The sequence below is a fragment of the Gadus macrocephalus genome, chromosome 18 (genome assembly GCF_031168955.1).
Source record: "Gadus macrocephalus chromosome 18, ASM3116895v1".
Taxonomy (NCBI): domain Eukaryota; kingdom Metazoa; phylum Chordata; class Actinopteri; order Gadiformes; family Gadidae; genus Gadus; species Gadus macrocephalus.
Genome location: NC_082399.1, coordinates 20318929 through 20337138, shown reverse-complemented (window position 1 = coordinate 20337138; position 18210 = coordinate 20318929). Strand labels below are relative to the sequence as shown.

Genomic DNA, 18210 nt, shown 5'->3' with positions numbered 1-18210 from the left:
CGAGGGAACCAGCGAACAGCAAGACTCAGGCTTAGAGCAATTTTTGTGCAAAGATTGATATTAAGTATAATAAAAATCCACGTAACACATATTTTGTTAAATCGATATGATAAATCCAACTACTGTTGTACTCAATTAAGAATACCATGTTTTATGGCTGTCAAGTCATTTCTTCTCAGAAGCCACAAGATTCTCACAAGTCTTACCTTCAGTATATTAAGACAGCCTGGAAATGAAGTTTCTTTCAACCGGGCACTGGTATCCGATTTTTTTGCAAACATTTTTACAATGCATGATACTCGTTAGTTTCTAAAACTCTATGCCCCGTGTGAGGCTCGAACTCACGACCTTCAGATTATGAGACTGACGCGCTGCCTACTGCGCCAAAGAGGCAGCAATAACATAACTATTCAGGCTCATACCAATTTTTGCGCTTAGATCAATTTAATGTATAATAGAAATCCATGTTACACATATAATGTTAAATCAATATGACAAATTGAACTACTGTTGTACACAATTAGGAATGCCATGTTTTGTGGCTGTCAAGTCATTTCTTCCCAGAAGCAACAAGATTCTCATAAGTAATAGCTTCGGAATATTAAGATAGCCTGGAAATCAAGAATCTTCAAACCGGGCACTGGTATCCGATTTTTTTTACAAACATTTTTACAATGCATGATACAATTTAGTTTCTTAAACTCTGTGCCCCAAGTGAGGCTCGAACTCACGACCTTCAGATCATGAGAATGAAGTGCTGCCTACTGCACCAACAAGGGAACCATTGAACAGCAAGAGTCAGGCTTACAGCATTTTTTGTGCTAAGATTGATATCAAGTATAATAAAAATCCATGTTACACATATTATGATAAATCAATATGAAAAATTTAACTACTGTTGAACTCAATGAAGAATGCCATGTGTTATGGCTGTCAAGTCATTTCTTCTCAGAAGCCACAAGATTCTCATGAGTAATACCTTCAGAATATTAAGATAACCTGGAAATCAAGAATCTTTACACATGGCACTGATACCCGATTTCTTTTACAAACATTGGCACAATGCATGATACTGGATAGTTTCTAAAACTCTGTGCCCCGTGTGAGGCTCGAATTTACGACCTTCAGAATATGAGAATGAAGTGCTGCCTACTGCACCAACGAGGGAACAAGCGAACAGCAAGACTCAGGCTTAGAGCAATTTTTGTGCAAAGATTGATATTAAGTATAATAAAAATCCACGTAACACATATTTTGTTAAATCGATATGATAAATCCAACTACTGTTGTACTCAATTAAGAATACCATGTTTTATGGCTGTCAAGTCATTTCTTCTCAGAAGCCACAAGATTCTCACAAGTCTTACCTTCAGTATATTAAGACAGCCTGGAAATGAAGTTTCTTTCAACCGGGCACTGGTATCCGATTTTTTTACAAACATTTTTACAATGCATGATACTCGTTAGTTTCTAAAACACAATGCCCCGTGTGAGGCTCGAACTCACGACCTTCAGATTATGAGACTGACGCGCTGCCTACTGCGCCAACGAGGCAGCAATAACATAACTATTCAGGCTCATACCAATTTTTGCGCTTAGATCGATTTAATGTATAATAGAAATCCATGTTACACATATAATGTTAAATCAATATGACAAATTGAACTACTGTTGTACACAATTAGGAATGCCATGTTTTGTGGCTGTCAAGTCATTTCTTCCCAGAAGCAACAAGATTCTCATAAGTAATAGCTTCGGAATATTAAGATAGCCTGGAAATCAAGAATCTTCAAAACGGGCACTGGTATCCGATTTTTTTTACAAACATTTTTACAATGCATGATACAATTTAGTTTCTTAAACTCTGTGCCCCAAGTGAGGCTCGAACTCACGACCTTCAGATCATGAGAATGAAGTGCTGCCTACTGCACCAACAAGGGAACCATTGAACAGCAAGAGTCAGGCTTACAGCATTTTTTGTGCTAAGATTGATATCAAGTATAATAAAAATCCATGTTACACATATTATGATAAATCAATATGAAAAATTTAACTACTGTTGAACTCAATGAAGAATGCCATGTGTTATGGCTGTCAAGTCATTTCTTCTCAGAAGCCACAAGATTCTCATGAGTAATACCTTCAGAATATTAAGATAACCTGGAAATCAAGAATCTTTACACATGGCACTGATACCCGATTTATTTTACAAACATTGGCACAATGTATGATACTGGATAGTTTCTAAAACTCTGTGCCCCGTGTGAGGCTCGAATTTACGACCTTCAGAATATGAGAATGAAGTGCTGCCTACTGCACCAACGAGGGAACCAGCGAACAGCAAGACTCAGGCTTAGAGCAATTTTTGTGCAAAGATTGATATTAAGTATAATAAAAATCCACGTAACACATATTTTGTTAAATCGATATGATAAATCCAACTACTGTTGTACTCAATTAAGAATACCATGTTTTATGGCTGTCAAGTCATTTCTTCTCAGAAGCCACAAGATTCTCACAAGTCTTACCTTCAGTATATTAAGACAGCCTGGAAATGAAGTTTCTTTCAACCGGGCACTGGTATCCGATTTTTTTACAAACATTTTTACAATGCATGATACTCGTTAGTTTCTAAAACTCTATGCCCCGTGTGAGGCTCGAACTCACGACCTTCAGATTATGAGACTGACGCGCTGCCTACTGCGCCAACGAGGCAGCAATAACATAACTATTCAGGCTCATACCAATTTTTGCGCTTAGATCAATTTAATGTATAATAGAAATCCATGTTACACATATAATGTTAAATCAATATGACAAATTGAACTACTGTTGTACACAATTAGGAATGCCATGTTTTGTGGCTGTCAAGTCATTTCTTCCCAGAAGCAACAAGATTCTCATAAGTAATAGCTTCGGAATATTAAGATAGCCTGGAAATCAAGAATCTTCAAACCGGGCACTAGTATCCGATTTTTTTTACAAACATTTTTACAATGCATGATACAATTTAGTTTCTTAAACTCTGTGCCCCAAGTGAGGCTCGAACTCACGACCTTCAGATCATGAGAATGAAGTGCTGCCTACTGCACCAACAAGGGAACCATTGAACAGCAAGAGTCAGGCTTACAGCATTTTTTGTGCTAAGATTGATATCAAGTATAATAAAAATCCATGTTACACATATTATGATAAATCAATATGAAAAATTTAACTACTGTTGAACTCAATGAAGAATGCCATGTGTTATGGCTGTCAAGTCATTTCTTCTCAGAAGCCACAAGATTCTCATGAGTAATACCTTCAGAATATTAAGATAACCTGGAAATCAAGAATCTTTACACATGGCACTGATACCCGATTTCTTTTACAAACATTGGCACAATGCATGATACTGGATAGTTTCTAAAACTCTGTGCCCCGTGTGAGGCTCGAATTTACGACCTTCAGAATATGAGAATGAAGTGCTGCCTACTGCACCAACGAGGGAACCAGCGAACAGCAAGACTCAGGCTTAGAGCAATTTTTGTGCAAAGATTGATATTAAGTATAATAAAAATCCACGTAACACATATTTTGTTAAATCGATATGATAAATCCAACTACTGTTGTACTCAATTAAGAATACCATGTTTTATGGCTGTCAAGTCATTTCTTCTCAGAAGCCACAAGATTCTCACAAGTCTTACCTTCAGTATATTAAGACAGCCTGGAAATGAAGTTTCTTTCAACCGGGCACTGGTATCCGATTTTTTTACAAACATTTTTACAATGCATGATACTCGTTAGTTTCTAAAACACTATGCCCCGTGTGAGGCTCGAACTCACGACCTTCAGATTATGAGACTGACGCGCTGCCTACTGCGCCAACGAGGCAGCAATAACATTACTATTCAGGCTCATACCAATTTTTGCGCTTAGATCGATTTAATGTATAATAGAAATCCATGTTACACATATAATGTTAAATCAATATGACAAATTGAACTACTGTTGTACACAATTAGGAATGCCATGTTTTGTGGCTGTCAAGTCATTTCTTCCCAGAAGCAACAAGATTCTCATAAGTAATAGCTTCGGAATATTAAGATAGCCTGGAAATCAAGAATCTTCAAACCGGGCACTGGTATCCGATTTTTTTTACAAACATTTTTACAATGCATGATACAATTTAGTTTCTTAAACTCTGTGCCCCAAGTGAGGCTCGAACTCACGACCTTCAGATCATGAGAATGAAGTGCTGCCTACTGCACCAACAAGGGAACCATTGAACAGCAAGAGTCAGGCTTACAGCATTTTTTGTGCTAAGATTGATATCAAGTATAATAAAAATCCATGTTACACATATTATGATAAATCAATATGAAAAATTTAACTACTGTTGAACTCAATGAAGAATGCCATGTGTTATGGCTGTCAAGTCATTTCTTCTCAGAAGCCACAAGATTCTCATGAGTAATACCTTCAGAATATTAAGATAACCTGGAAATCAAGAATCTTTACACATGGCACTGATACCCACTGATACCCGATATCAGCAGAAGGAGCTTGTCAAGGGGAGGGGCAGAGAGCTGAGGAACACCTCCTTCGGCATGAATGACCAATTCCCTCCGGAGATACATGACAGGCGTAAAGTACTTTTCCCTATCATGAGAGAACATCGGAGCCATAACAGCCGCGTTGCCCTGGTAGTCGACAAATTGTACATCAATAATCAACTGTTCAGAGACTCCAGCATCACTCCCTGGTTATTTTAATGTCACAATCCCAGTAGGCCTGTGTATTGGCATGCTGGACTTGTTTTATGGCTAGTTCACGCATTGATGGGACTTTTTCCAAATCGGGTCTTCCTAAGGGCCTGGCATTAGCTCATTTAAACATCTGCAGCTTGAGGAATAAAACACATGAACTCTCAGCGAAATTGATGGACAATGGAATTCATGTAATGGCTATAACTGAAACACACTTGGATAGTACATTTGATGACTCATTGATATCAATTGAGGGTTTTTCCATGTTCAGAAAAGATAGAAATAGATTTGGCGGGGGCGTGGCAATCTACGTGAAACATCATATACCAGTAAAACTAAGACCTGATTTGATGAATGACAACATTGAGGCATTGTGGTTACAGGTTAATTTACCCCATACTAGCCCAATACTGATTGGTTGTTGCTATAGACCACCCAACTCTAGAATAGAATATCTCAATGGAATCTGTGATATGTTTGACAGAGTTGCAGATGAAAATAGAGAAATGTACTGTCTTGGTGATTTTAATGTGAACTGGTTTGAAGATGGCTGCTCTATGAAGAAAAGGTTGCTTGATATGACCAATACTTGTCATTTGAGTCAAATTGTTTCCATACCAACTAGGAATGCTCTGAACCGAGATGGAGCTCAATCATCCTCCTGTATAGATCATATTTATACAAATGTGCCTGACAGGTGTTCCAAGGTAATGTCATTGTTAGTTGGCTTCAGTGACCATGACCTGGTTGCTGTGTCCAGAAAGTCAAAGATCCCAAAAGCAAAGTCAAAGATAATCTGTGCTAGGTCATATAAGAATTTCAGCAACAATGCTTTCTTAGAAGATGTCAAGTATGCTCAATGGTCTAAAGTCTGTGTTGAACCTGATGCTGAAAAATCTTTAAATATTTTTATGGATTTGTTCGTACCCATTGTAAACAAACATGCACCACTTAAGAAATTCACTGTCAAGCCTAATGGAGCTCCCTGGATTGATGAGGAGTTAAAGAACTTAATGAAACAAAGAAATGAGCTAAAAAGATGCTTTATTGCCTCTGGTTCAGTCAATGATAAAAGTGCATATTGTAAAATACGGAATCTAGTTACGAAGGTGAACAGAGAAAAAAAGAGAGAATTGTATCGGCAAAGGATTGATAGAGCCCAACATGACAGTAAGAAATTATGGAAAGTGATGAATGATATTATCGGTCGGAGTACTAATGCTTCTGCATCCTTCATTGAAACTGATAATGGTGTATTTATTTCTAAGCCTAAGGATATGTCAAATTACCTGAATAAGTATTTTGTGGAAAAAGTTGAAAATTTGAGGGGGGGCTTTTGTACAAATGTAAAGAACAAATCGTGTCTGCTCATTGATGATCTCATAATGAAAGGCAAACAGTGTACTTTTGAGTTCAATTCGGTTGAAATCAAGGAGGTTGAAAAATTGTTACGATCCATTTCTAAAGACTCTGCTGGTATAGATTGTATTGATGGTAAATTACTCAGAATAGCTGTTGATTATATGGGACTCTCTAAATCGACGCCACTTCGACCTGGGCGGGACTTACCGGGACTTTACGTCCTACGTCACTCGCTATGGGTGTGCATGTGTGCGCATAGCCGTCACTCGCGATGGGTGTGCATGTGAGAAAGGTTTTCGCTTGATGATAGCGTCTATGGGTTGGTAATAACGGTTCTGATGATTTTTCTGATGGAAAAGTGGTCTTTTATTTCCATAATCTTTGTTCAGTGAACGCATAAATCCGTTTGTTAGTTAGCAGTTAAAAAAAATGCGATCTCTTTGTGTGCGCATAGCCGTCACTCGCGATGGGTGTGCATGTGAGAACGGTTTTCGCTTTTAGCGTCTATGGGTTGGTAATAACGGTTCTGATGATAGCGTCTATGGGTTGGTAATAACGGTTCTGATGATTTTTCTGATGGAAAAGTGGTCTTTTATTTCCATAATCTTTGTTCAGTGAACGCATAAATCCGTTTGTTAGTTAGCAGTTAAAAAAAATGCGATCTCTTTGTGTGCGCATAGCCGTCACTCGCGATGGGTGTGCATGTGAGAAAGGTTTTCGCTTTTAGCGTCTATGGGTTGGTAATAACGGTTCTGATGATAGCGTCTATGGGTTGGTAATAACGGTTCTGATGATTTTTCTGATGGAAAAGTGGTCTTTTATTTCCATAATCTTTGTTCAGTGAACGCATAAATCCGTTTGTTAGTTAGCAGTTAAAAAAAATGCGATCTCTTTGTTTACAGTTACCAACGACCAACGTTTAAAGACTGCTGATTGGGGGTTCGATTCCCAAGTGATGCAAGGTTTTTCTTTCATTTTGGACTGCACACACATCGCGAGTGACAGATACTCGCACATTTCTAGTTTTTGCAACACAATATTTCTTACAATAACACAAAGTCCAAAGTTTTGATGACTCCAGTAGGAAACTTAAGATACCTAGAGAAATGCGTGAGTGCTCACAAATCATCAACAAGTCAGCAGTGTGGTACAGGGTGATCATTTCTGATATACAGTACAAAAGCTGAAACTATTAGCCAGGAGTGGGAAAGATGCAGACGCAGACGTGGGAAGCAATAAGACACACCAACACACAGTTGCCTGTTGCAAAATGGTTTAATATAAATATTTAGGGTTAGCTAGGGATTTTTTTGCCGAGCTCCGTGCAGGACAGCAGAAGAGCTGTGGCCCAGTGTCTCCTCCTCGCAATGTTCGATTAGGGGCGACAAGGGAGCTGTACAAATAAAACATGTAAAAGAGGACAGTAAATTATAATGAGCAGAAGGAACCCTGGAGTGGAAGGCAAGTATTAAGCATGCAGGGGGCAAGTATGGTGGAGAACAGAGTCATTGCCGTTTTGACATGTTTGCATTTTAACAAATATTATAAGCAATTATTATAAGCAAAAACATAACATACTGTACCTTGGGTCCATTTTCGTTTTCTGGACAGTTTTGATTTGTGCTTTCGAACTGGCAGTGCCCTAAGATCATGTTTTTTATACATAACAATGTCATCCAGTTCATTAAGAATCAGTCCATTCTCTCTCTTGCACAGTTGTTCAATTGTTTGTGTCATATTTTCCAGAGCTACAGTCATTTGTTGTAAAGTCTCCAAATCATCACACAAATACGAGTCATCCGTTAACTTCTTCAGTTTTTCTCTCATTGCAACCTGTGCCGATTTGATCCTTAATCTGTCTACCATGATTTCTCCTCTGCATCCACCATCCAGCATCCTCTCCCCTCCTCCATCCAGGATCCTCTCTCCTCCTCCTCCTCCCTCCAGCATCCTCTCCCCTCCTCCATCCAGCATCCTCTCTCCTCCTCCTCCATCTAGCATCCTCTCCCCTCCTCCATCTAGCATCCTCTCTCCTCCTCCATCCAGGATCCTCTCTCCTCCTCCTCCCTCCAGCATCCTCTCCCCTCCTCCATCCAGCATCCTCTCTCCTCCTCCTCCTCCCTCCAGGATCCTCTCTCCTCCTCCTCCTCCCTCCAGCATCCTCTCCCCTCCTCCATCCAGCATCCTCTCCCCTCCTCCATCCAGGATCCTCTCTCCTCCTCCTCCATCCAGCATCCTCTCCCCTCCTCCATCTAGCATCCTCTCTCCTCCTCCTCCATCTAGCATCCTCTCTCCTCCTCCTCCCTCCAGCATCCTCTCCCCTCCTCCATCCAGCATCCTCTCCCCTCCTCCATCCAGGATCCTCTCTCCTCCTCCTCCTCCCTCCAGCATCCTCTCCCCTCCTCCATCCAGCATCCTCTCCCCTCCTCCATCCAGGATCCTCTCTCCTCCTCCTCCATCCAGCATCCTCTCCCCTCCTCCATCCAGCATCCTCTCCCCTCCTCCATCCAGCATCCTCTCCCCTCCTCCATCCAGCATCCTCTCCCCTCCTCCATCCAGCATCCTCTCTCCTCCTCCTCCTCCATCCAGCATCCTCTCTCCTCCATCCAGCATCCTCTCTCCTCCTCCATCCTCGAAGGTATCGAGGGTAAGATATGGCGACATTGTGTACGTTGAAGGGAGAAAATCCCATGAGTAGTTGGTGAAATTAAAAATGGCAATCATGTGCTTGCATGGTAGGTAAGAATCTTGAAATGCACCACACTCACACAACGGCCCTCTAAGGTTGACGGAGTAAAAGAGGGGAGATTGCTCACTTCTGACTAGGCATGTACCATCACCTTTATCCACAACATCTTGAGCAGTGAAATGGGAAGCAGAACTGATGCTTCTCAAGCAGTGGAGGACCACATCTCTTGGTCGGTTTTTGAGGTGCTCTGGTACATCCTCATTGTAGCTCTTGTGGCTTGTGGATTGATTGTAATTCAGCCGCTCGTAGCCTTTCATTTTGTCAGGAATAAATTCTCGAACAACTGTTCCCAGTAGAGAAGAGAGAGTCCCAGTACCTGAGATTTTCAGGTAGAATGCCTTCAGATTTTTATTCATGGTTTCAACTCCATTGTTGGTGGTGACTGACACATTAAATGCCTCTGGCGCATAGGCTCTGCACCATTTCTGGAAAAAAACAAACAAAAAAAACAAACAGTGATGACAACAATTATATCAAATAATTACATACATAACAATTATATCTAATATTCACATACAGACTATACTGTCACTACACACATCCACTCTTCAAAACATATACACACATCCTAACACATTACACAACACATACACAAACACACACCACACTTACAGCAATTGAGCTAGACCCCCCCACACACACACATTTAATCAATGACAATGTCTAACCTCTTTGATGGCAAGCCATCTCTGCTCAACATACGTCATCACTTGTTGATTGTCTTTATATAGGTAACTGTCCCTCAATGTCCCTAATGCTAACAAACAGCTCTCCTCTGTCCTGGCCCAAGCAATACTGCGTAGAAGTGTCAACAGGTCTCACTGCTCCCTGTCGGCAAGCTTGTTTTTTCCTACAATCATAATAATTTGGTCATACAGGCAGTATTCACTGTTTCCGTTGCAAAAAACACACAAGATTCCAATACAATCTCTGCACGTTACTAGATCTCACCATCTTTAGTCCAGCGGAGCCAGGCCTGCTCTCTGTGGAATGCACATAGGTGTGTTACTGCAGTCTGTCATGAAGTACTTTGGAGTCCACTGAGGATTCCATGTCTTCAAGATGTCCAGTGCTTCTGCAATGGACTTTGTAGTTTCACTCTCACATACAAACTCTGCTACAGGTTTGTAGCCAACATTGGTTCGAACAACCAAAAAAAACAGTGGCATGGAATATTTTGAGGTTTTGTATGTGGCATCCAAAAGAACCATTTCCCCATATCGCTGCAGGAGCCGTATTTGTTTGTGGTGCTGATGTATGAAAAGAAACGATTGCCCTCATCTTCAACCTTCCATTCTGCCACTTTCTTTGCAAGATTCTCCTGATCCAGCGCAGAGTAACGACCAGCCACTAATGCCATGTGAATGTGATTCTGGATAGTTGTGTTCGATGGAAAATATGCTTCATCGTTGTTGTGCGGCCGCTGGAGATCCTCTCCACACAAGTCATTTAGCACATACTGCTTCAAGGCTCTCTTCACGAAAGCTATATTAGTTATCCCTTGTCCGACCATCACCTGAATTTGATTTTTTAGTTTTGGATGGATCGGTCTTGAAAAACAGGATCCTGCTCCAATTGTATGATTGTGAACTTCCAATAGAGGAATTTTTAGATGAATGAATGTAGAGGTTGGTGGGTTTTCTGAGTTTTGAAGTGCTATCTTAAGATTTCTCATAGTGTCTTCTTTATGGGATTTTGTGGCATCCCCTCTCACACTGAATGAGTCATATCTAAAAAGCAAAACAAACAAGCAAGCAAAAATTAATCTACCCCATGGTCTGATTGACAATATTGATCAATCAGATCACTTTCACTATTGATCGATTCACACTGGATTTCTCCTGCAAAGGAGACAGAGCGGTTGAAAAAAGCTTACCTCAGCACATGCCGAATGAAAAGTTTAGCTGGGCAGTCCAACTTCTTCCCATTTTGGACATGAAAACGTTTTTTTGTGTATACATGCTCTGCTGAACGTTTCTCCTAGACAAGATAAATAATGAGATTTTCAATACAATGTCGGTTTTCAAGTTGTACCAGTGCAAGACAAGTCAGGTGTAGATTTTGCATAGGCCTGCACCTATTAGACATCCATTAAAACTGAAGACATTGCAGCAAAAAATTATTAAATCCACAAAATGTTATGTAATTCTGTTTTTCATGTCATTTGAACAGTTGACCTGTGCCTGTCTGGACCCTCGAATCAGAGAAACTTTGGTCGGTGGACCCTGTAGACTTATAATTGAACACCGCTGATCTAAAGTAACAGGGGTGTGTGAGTGTGTGTTACTTTAGATCAGGGGTGTTCAATTATAAGTCTACAGGACCCACATACCAAAGTTTCTCTGTCCAGACAGGAGGGGTTGTTTACTATACTGTTTACCAATGTACCTTTTCTTTTTTCTGTCGAGCTCTGCCATGCTGACAAGCAAGGACCATTCTTTTCTTTACACATAGAGGGGTGTCTTCATTGAAATCCTCCACCTGCCATAGATGCCTCTCTTTGGTGCCATCTTTTATGTGTTCAGACCTATAGTAGGATAATATGAAAGGGGCTTTTATAATTACCCAAACTTCATTAGGCTACATTAATATTTATTAGAATGAATATTTGCTTATTTGTTCTTCTCAATGTTAATGGAATTAAAAAAAAACATAAACACAACACAAACCATCCATCAAATGCCTTTTCCTTCATACATCACACTCTGGTCTTACACCTACCATTTGACAAACGATGTCAGTGTGGCCCTTGAGTGGACCTCCAGCAGACTCTCCAATTCTTTTTGAGTCTGGACAAATCCAGAAATGTATCCATTGCTTGTATTTATTATTTTAAAATACGACGGTACCCAGGGTGGATCTATAAGATGTTCGAGAAAAAGAGTAAAGATTAATGTTAATCTAATGATCTGGACAATTTCACCATTGACAGTGTTGACTTTTTGAAGTCAGTTAACCCTTTACCCGCCAAAAGTGTTTTCTTTATAGTCTAATGTTAGCTTAGTTCGTGTTGTTTCGTCATGTTAATCGCTAGTAATAGTAAGTCATTTGTCGAAATATAATGTTAGCTTAGTTCGTGTTGTTTCGTCATGTTAATCGCTAGTAATAGTAAGTCATTTGTAGAAATATAGCCTATCATCACAGACTGTAGGAATGTCACACACCCCCCATCGCGTTCGACACAACCGTTCGTGCACAGATCCCGGAGACAAACGGCTACGCGCACAGATCCCGGAGACAAACGGCTACGCGCACACATGCACTCCCAGCGAGTGACCCATAGCGAGTGACGTAGGACGTAAAGTCCCGGTAAGTCCCGCCCAGGTCGAAGTGGCGTCGATTTAGAGAGTCCCTTGATTATATAGCTCTTCCTGTATGTCACATATTTAATTCCTGTCTATCTAATGGAACCTGTCCTAAAATCTGGAAAGAAGGAAAAATTATTCCCATACCAAAAGATACCAAATCAACATTCAGTGGTCCTAACTGTAGACCTATAACAATCCTACCTGTTTTGAGTAAAATTTTAGAAAGGATTGTATATAACCAAATTCATGATTATATGTCTAAGAATGATTTGATAAGTAATGCACAACATGCCTACAGAGAGGGTCATTCCACCTGCACAGCCTTGGTAAAAATGACTGACGATTGGTTAAGGGGGATTGACAATTCATTGTTATCTGGTGCTGTCATGTTGGACTTCAGCGCTGCATTTGACCTAATTGACCATAAGTTGTTGATTGAAAAACTCACGCATTATGGTTTTGGACCTATGGCAATCTCTTGGTTTGAAAATTATTTATCTTTCAGAACTCAACAGGTTTTCTTGAATGGTACTCTGTCCAACAGCATTAACATAGACTGTGGTGTGCCGCAAGGAAGTTGTTTGGGTCCGCTCTTATTTTCAATTTTTACGAATGATCTCCAGCTTGTTATTCAAGAATCCACTTTGGTTTTATACGCTGACGATTCTACACTGTACTATTCTGCATCTTCATGCTGTAAACTTAAGTCCGTTCTGTCACAAGATCTGAAAGCAGTGGTCAATTGGGTTACTGCAAATAGACTTGTTTTAAATCTATCAAAAACTGTCAGCATTGTCTTTGGATCTCGGCATAATGTAGCCAGTCAGCCTATGCTTGATCTGCAGATTTCTAGTCAGCCAGTCAAGCAGGAGAGCAAGTTAAAGCTTCTGGGACTTTCTATTTGTAACACTCTGTCCTGGACTGATCATGTTAGGCAGATAGTTGCCAAGATGAGTAGGAGCATTGCTACGGTCCGGAAATGTGCCACCTACTTACCAGCTACTTTACGGAGACAGGTTGTTCAAACATTAGTATTATGCCATCTCGACTATTGTTCTGTTATTTTGGCCTCTGCCTCTAAGACTGACCTAAGCAAACTACAAACTGTACAAAACCGGGCTGCTAGACTTGCCCTTGATAGATCTTACAGATCAAATGTAGATCAGATGCATTCTGATCTCAAGTGGCCTAAAGCTCTTGATAGGTTATCCATTAGGTCCTTGATATTTATTAAGAATGTAATTTCCACTCATGTTCCTAGAGCTCTTTTTAATGAAATTGTTTTTTGCTCTGATGCTCATTCATACGGTACTAGATCTGCAACAGCAGGGCTAGTTGTGCTCCCACACTGTTGGAGTAATGCAATGAGGAGGACATCCTTCTATAGGTCCATTTCTTTGTGGAATATACTCCCTTCGCACATTCGTGTTATACCTGTGAAGAGGGAATTCAAGAGGCAAATTAAATCCTATTTTTATTTATGTTAAATGTGAACTCGGGACTCTGACTTGGCTTGGCGCTCAATGAATTATGTTTGTTTGTTTGACTGTTGCTATGTATTTGTAGTTTTGTCACTACTTTTACTGTATTTGAGTGATGATTAATTGTTTGTATGTTCTGATTTTAATTGGACCCCAGGAAGACTAGTCTGCCGCTTCTGCGACAACTAATGGGGATCCACAATAAACAATAAACAATAAACAATTTCTTTTACAAACATTGGCACAATGCATGATACTGGATAGTTTCTAAAACTCTGTGCCCCGTGTGAGGCTCGAATTTACGACCTTCAGAATATGAGAATGAAGTGCTGCCTACTGCACCAACGAGGGAACCAGCGAACAGCAAGACTCAGGCTTAGAGCAATTTTTGTGCAAAGATTGATATTAAGTATAATAAAAATCCACGTAACACATATTTTGTTAAATCAATATGATAAATCCAACTACTGTTGTACTCAATTAAGAATACCATGTTTTATGGCTGTCAAGTCATTTCTTCTCAGAAGCCACAAGATTCTCACAAGTCTTACCTTCAGTATATTAAGACAGCCTGGAAATGAAGTTTCTTTCAACCGGGCACTGGTATCCGATTTTTTTACAAACATTTTTACAATGCATGATACTCGTTAGTTTCTAAAACACTATGCCCCGTGTGAGGCTCGAACTCACGACCTTCAGATTATGAGACTGACGCGCTGCCTACTGCGCCAACGAGGCAGCCATAGCATAACTATTCAGGCTCATACCAATTTTTGCGCTTAGATCGATTTAATGTACAATAGAAATCCATGTTACGCATATAATGTTAAATCAATATGACAAATTGAACTACTGTTGTACACAATTAGGAATGCCATGTTTTATGGCTGTCAAGTCATTTCTTCCCAGAAGCAACAAGATTCTCATAAGTAATAGCTTCGGAATATTAAGATAGCCTGGATATCAAGAATCTTTAAACCGGGCACTGGTATCCGATTTTTTTTACAAACATTTTTACAATGCATGATACAATTTAGTTTCTTAAACTCTGTGCCCCAAGTGAGGCTCGAACTCACGACCTTCAGATCATGAGAATGAAGTGCTGCCTACTGCACCAACAAGGGAACCATTGAACAGCAAGAGTCAGGCTTACAGCATTTTTTGTGCTAAGATTGATATCAAGTATAATAAAGATCCATGTTACACATATTATGATAAATCAATATGAAAAATTTAACTACTGTTGAACTCAATGAAGAATGCCATGTGTTATGGCTGTCAAGTCATTTCTTCTCAGAAGCCACAAGATTCTCATGAGTAATACCTTCAGAATATTAAGATAACCTGGAAATCAAGAATCTTTACACATGGCACTGATACCCGATTTCTTTTACAAACATTGGCACAATGCATGATACTGGATAGTTTCTAAAACTCTGTGCCCCGTGTGAGGCTCGAATTTACGACCTTCAGAATATGAGAATGAAGTGCTGCCTACTGCACCAACGAGGGAACCAGCGAACAGCAAGACTCAGGCTTAGAGCAATTTTTGTGCAAAGATTGATATTAAGTATAATAAAAATCCACGTAACACATATTTTGTTAAATCAATATGATAAATCCAACTACTGTTGTACTCAATTAGGAATGCCATGTTTTATGGCTGTCAAATCATTTCTTCTCAGAAGCAACAAGATTCTCACATGTAATACCTTCAGAATATTAAAGGCACCCAGTGCAACTTTCGAGGCTTAAAAATAAACATTCAATTTCTAGTCTTTTTTACACGTAGTAAGTTTCAATAACTCCATACCATTACATACCGACATTCAAGCAGCAAAGATGAGACGTCGTTGTGTGGTGAGAACTGATAGAAAATCGATAACAACAACAATGCCGCCATTTTCTTTATTTTTTGTAACCTACAATAAATAAAGCAGGCTTCCAGTCAATGGAAAAATGGCTTCTCCCCATCGGCGATTGTTGTTGTTTACGATTTTCTATCAGTTCTCACCACACAACGACGTCTCATCTTTGCTCCTTGAATGTCGATATGTAATGGTATGGAGTTATTGAAACTTACTACGTGTAAAAAAGACTAGAAATTGAATGTTTATTTTTCATTGAATGTTTACATAAAGTTGCACTGGGTGCCTTTAAGATATTCTGGAAATCAAGAATCTTTACACCTGGCACTGATATCCGATTTTTTTTACAAACATTTGCACAATGCATGATAGTAGTTAGTTTCTGAAGCTCTGCGCCCCGTGTGAGTCTCGAACTCACGACCTTCAGATTATGAGACTGACGCGCTGCCTACTGCGCCAAAGCTAGGGAATATTAGTATTTTAGGGGGGGGGAAGAAGGAAGGAAGGGGGGGAGAGGGGGGGAGAAGAAAAGGAAGGAAAAAGAGAGGAAAAAGGGAGAAAAAGGGGAAAGGGAAGGGAAAGAGAGAAATTTAGGCCTCCATTACATAAAAAACAAATAAAAACCTGAGGCTGTGGAGTTTTGTGTGCAATTGTTCAGCCTTTGAATGGAACAAAAGGTCGGCGGTTCAAGTCCCACCGGTGACAAAGATTTGTTTTGGTTCATTCATGGATGTACTGAAGATCTCTTGCGCAAATATAATTACCGTTGTCCTCCATTGACACACATATGCACTTATTTTAATGGGAATATTCTAATTACTATGTTACTTTCTATTCCACTATTGTTGTAGCCATACATCTATTCACAGCACACCTGTGCACTCTTTAGCAAGCTACTTGTTTAGTTATTATTTGTATTGTAACCTGTAGGCTCAATTTAGCCTCCATCTTCAACCTACAAGTATTTCAACTATAAATCATTTTGTGTGCATATTATATTGCAATAGTAGTATGTTCCTTCCTCTTGTGGAGTGGATCTGGCTAATGGTTCGAATAAGATGACCAGCAAATAAATCCTAAAACATTTGTTAGAATATAAACATGTTTATTTGAACATATAACATATAGATTTTACACGGGTGATCTTTGTTCCTCCTCTCCGCCAACCACTGCTCCTTGGTCAGGGACTCGGAGGAGGGGCAGGGTGCATAAAAAAGCGGTCTGGTGACGGGACCTGGTTGTAGATGAGGGCAGGAACTGGTGGCTCATACCAGAGCTGGACGTCCGGGCGCAGCCGCTGGTTCCTCCACAGCGTGGATGCAATCCAGCGCTGGTCCTGCTGGGGAATGGTCTTCTTCATTTCCACCGGCAGCCAGAACTGATCTGGAGCAGCAAGAGGAGGAGCAGGGAGGGGACCAGGAGGAGCAGGACTCAATCTGATACAACCTAAATGAAAAAGATCATAAATCATCTATCCGCTACACGCTACAGTATGTAAGACCTGTGTAGAGGTTATTACAGTTGCACTAACCAGAGGAGAAGAGCTGGTCCTCACCGCCGACATGACAGGGCTGGATGGAGGCAGAGAGAAAGGGGAGACAGGCCTGTAGAAGCTGGGACTGGAAGGGGGCGTCACTCGAGGTGGGGTAGCGGATGGAGTGCTTCTCCCAGCCGGGACTGTGGCAGGGCTGGAGGGACGCTGGGAAGAGGGGGAAACGGAGCCGATGAAGTACAATTACAAAACAAGGATAGTGTTGGCTGTATGGCTGTTTTCTTAGGCAACAGGCACAGCTATAGGTACATCAATTACCTCAGCAGGCCTCCTAGTCAGATTGACATTCGGCTTGTCTGCAGCAGACAAAGTCCCACCGAACCGCGCTTTCTCAAACTGAAAGTCAACCAAGAATAGTCTTAATAAAATGGTGTTAGAAATGACATTATACACACCAGTGATACGCATGAAAGTTATGTAAACACACAGATCTGAGATGAGTTGATCATGGCTAACCAGGTGAATGACATGGTATTTAATGGGATGGAAATATTCACCATTGCCAGCGTCAATGCAGGCCTCCCAGGGCTCAGTGCAGGCGCAGCAGAGGTGGAGGCAGAGGTAGCTGCAGGGCTTCTCACAGACTGACAGACAGAAACAATAAAACCATTAAACAAGCATTAATACTAATCAATATGGGATTTTGACCACATCACAAATTGTAAGCCTACAAAATGCATTTATTTCACCAGGCTCCCAATATTACCTGCTGGGGGTGAAAGCCACAGGTACATGTCTGCGCTACCCTTAAGATTGAGGTCTGCCCACGCAGCATCATGGGACACTTCTCAATCTGTAATTAATTGAAACTAATGATTTACTTAGACACAATCGGTTCACTTTGGAGTTTTTGTCCAGGGATCCTTTCGAGCCACTTTCTCAGGCCACTTTGGATGCCCTGTCATTTAAGACGGCGCTCTTGTTGGCCTTGGTTTCTGCCAAGCGGGCCGGTGAGCTAACCGCTCTGTCTGTCAGCCCGAGTTGCTTGTTGCTAAACAAGGACAGCTCCTTCGCGTTGCTCAGACCTAATCCTGCGTTCCTCCCGAAGAACATTAATAGTTATTTTTGGTCGAGGGATATTGTGCTTAAGGCTTTTCACCCCCCGCCTCATTCTAGTGAGGCGGAGGCGGAGTATGCAT

The 18210-nt window shown here is 40.6% G+C and overlaps 1 protein-coding gene and 4 non-coding genes across 5 annotated transcripts; all 5 read right to left on the bottom strand.

Annotated features, from left to right (window-relative positions):
* Positions 1–1481: 1481 nt before the first annotated feature.
* On the bottom strand, positions 1482–1554 carry trnam-cau (transfer RNA methionine (anticodon CAU)). The gene has a single exon. It is a non-coding gene; the product is annotated as a tRNA-Met (tRNA).
* A 1088-nt stretch (positions 1555–2642) lies between these two features.
* trnam-cau (transfer RNA methionine (anticodon CAU)) lies at positions 2643–2715 on the bottom strand. The gene has a single exon. It is a non-coding gene; the product is annotated as a tRNA-Met (tRNA).
* A 1088-nt stretch (positions 2716–3803) lies between these two features.
* On the bottom strand, positions 3804–3876 carry trnam-cau (transfer RNA methionine (anticodon CAU)). The gene has a single exon. It is a non-coding gene; the product is annotated as a tRNA-Met (tRNA).
* Positions 3877–9393: 5517 nt separating this feature from the next.
* LOC132447005 (uncharacterized) lies at positions 9394–12092 on the bottom strand. The gene is made up of 6 exons (XM_060037608.1): positions 12027–12092; positions 11584–11722; positions 11251–11389; positions 10739–10842; positions 10071–10592; positions 9394–9430 (listed from the first exon to the last, which is right to left on the bottom strand). The coding sequence occupies exons 1-6, from the start codon at positions 12031–12033 to the stop codon at positions 9394–9396; spliced, it is 948 nt and encodes a 315-aa protein (XP_059893591.1). The 5' UTR covers positions 12034–12092.
* A 2224-nt stretch (positions 12093–14316) lies between these two features.
* On the bottom strand, positions 14317–14389 carry trnam-cau (transfer RNA methionine (anticodon CAU)). Its single transcript has one exon. It is a non-coding gene; the product is annotated as a tRNA-Met (tRNA).
* Positions 14390–18210: the final 3821 nt, after the last annotated feature.

Bases quoted from the DNA above. Each gene is read 5' to 3' on its own strand.
- LOC132447005 (XM_060037608.1), bottom strand. The intron at 10,843-11,250 runs GTACATTGGTAA...TATCTTGTCTAG, and splicing joins CTCGACAGAAAAAAGAAAAG to GAGAAACGTTCAGCAGAGCA. The intron at 9,431-10,070 runs GTTCTTTTGGAT...GTAATGTGTTAG, and splicing joins TGCAGCGATATGGGGAAATG to GATGTGTGTATATGTTTTGA.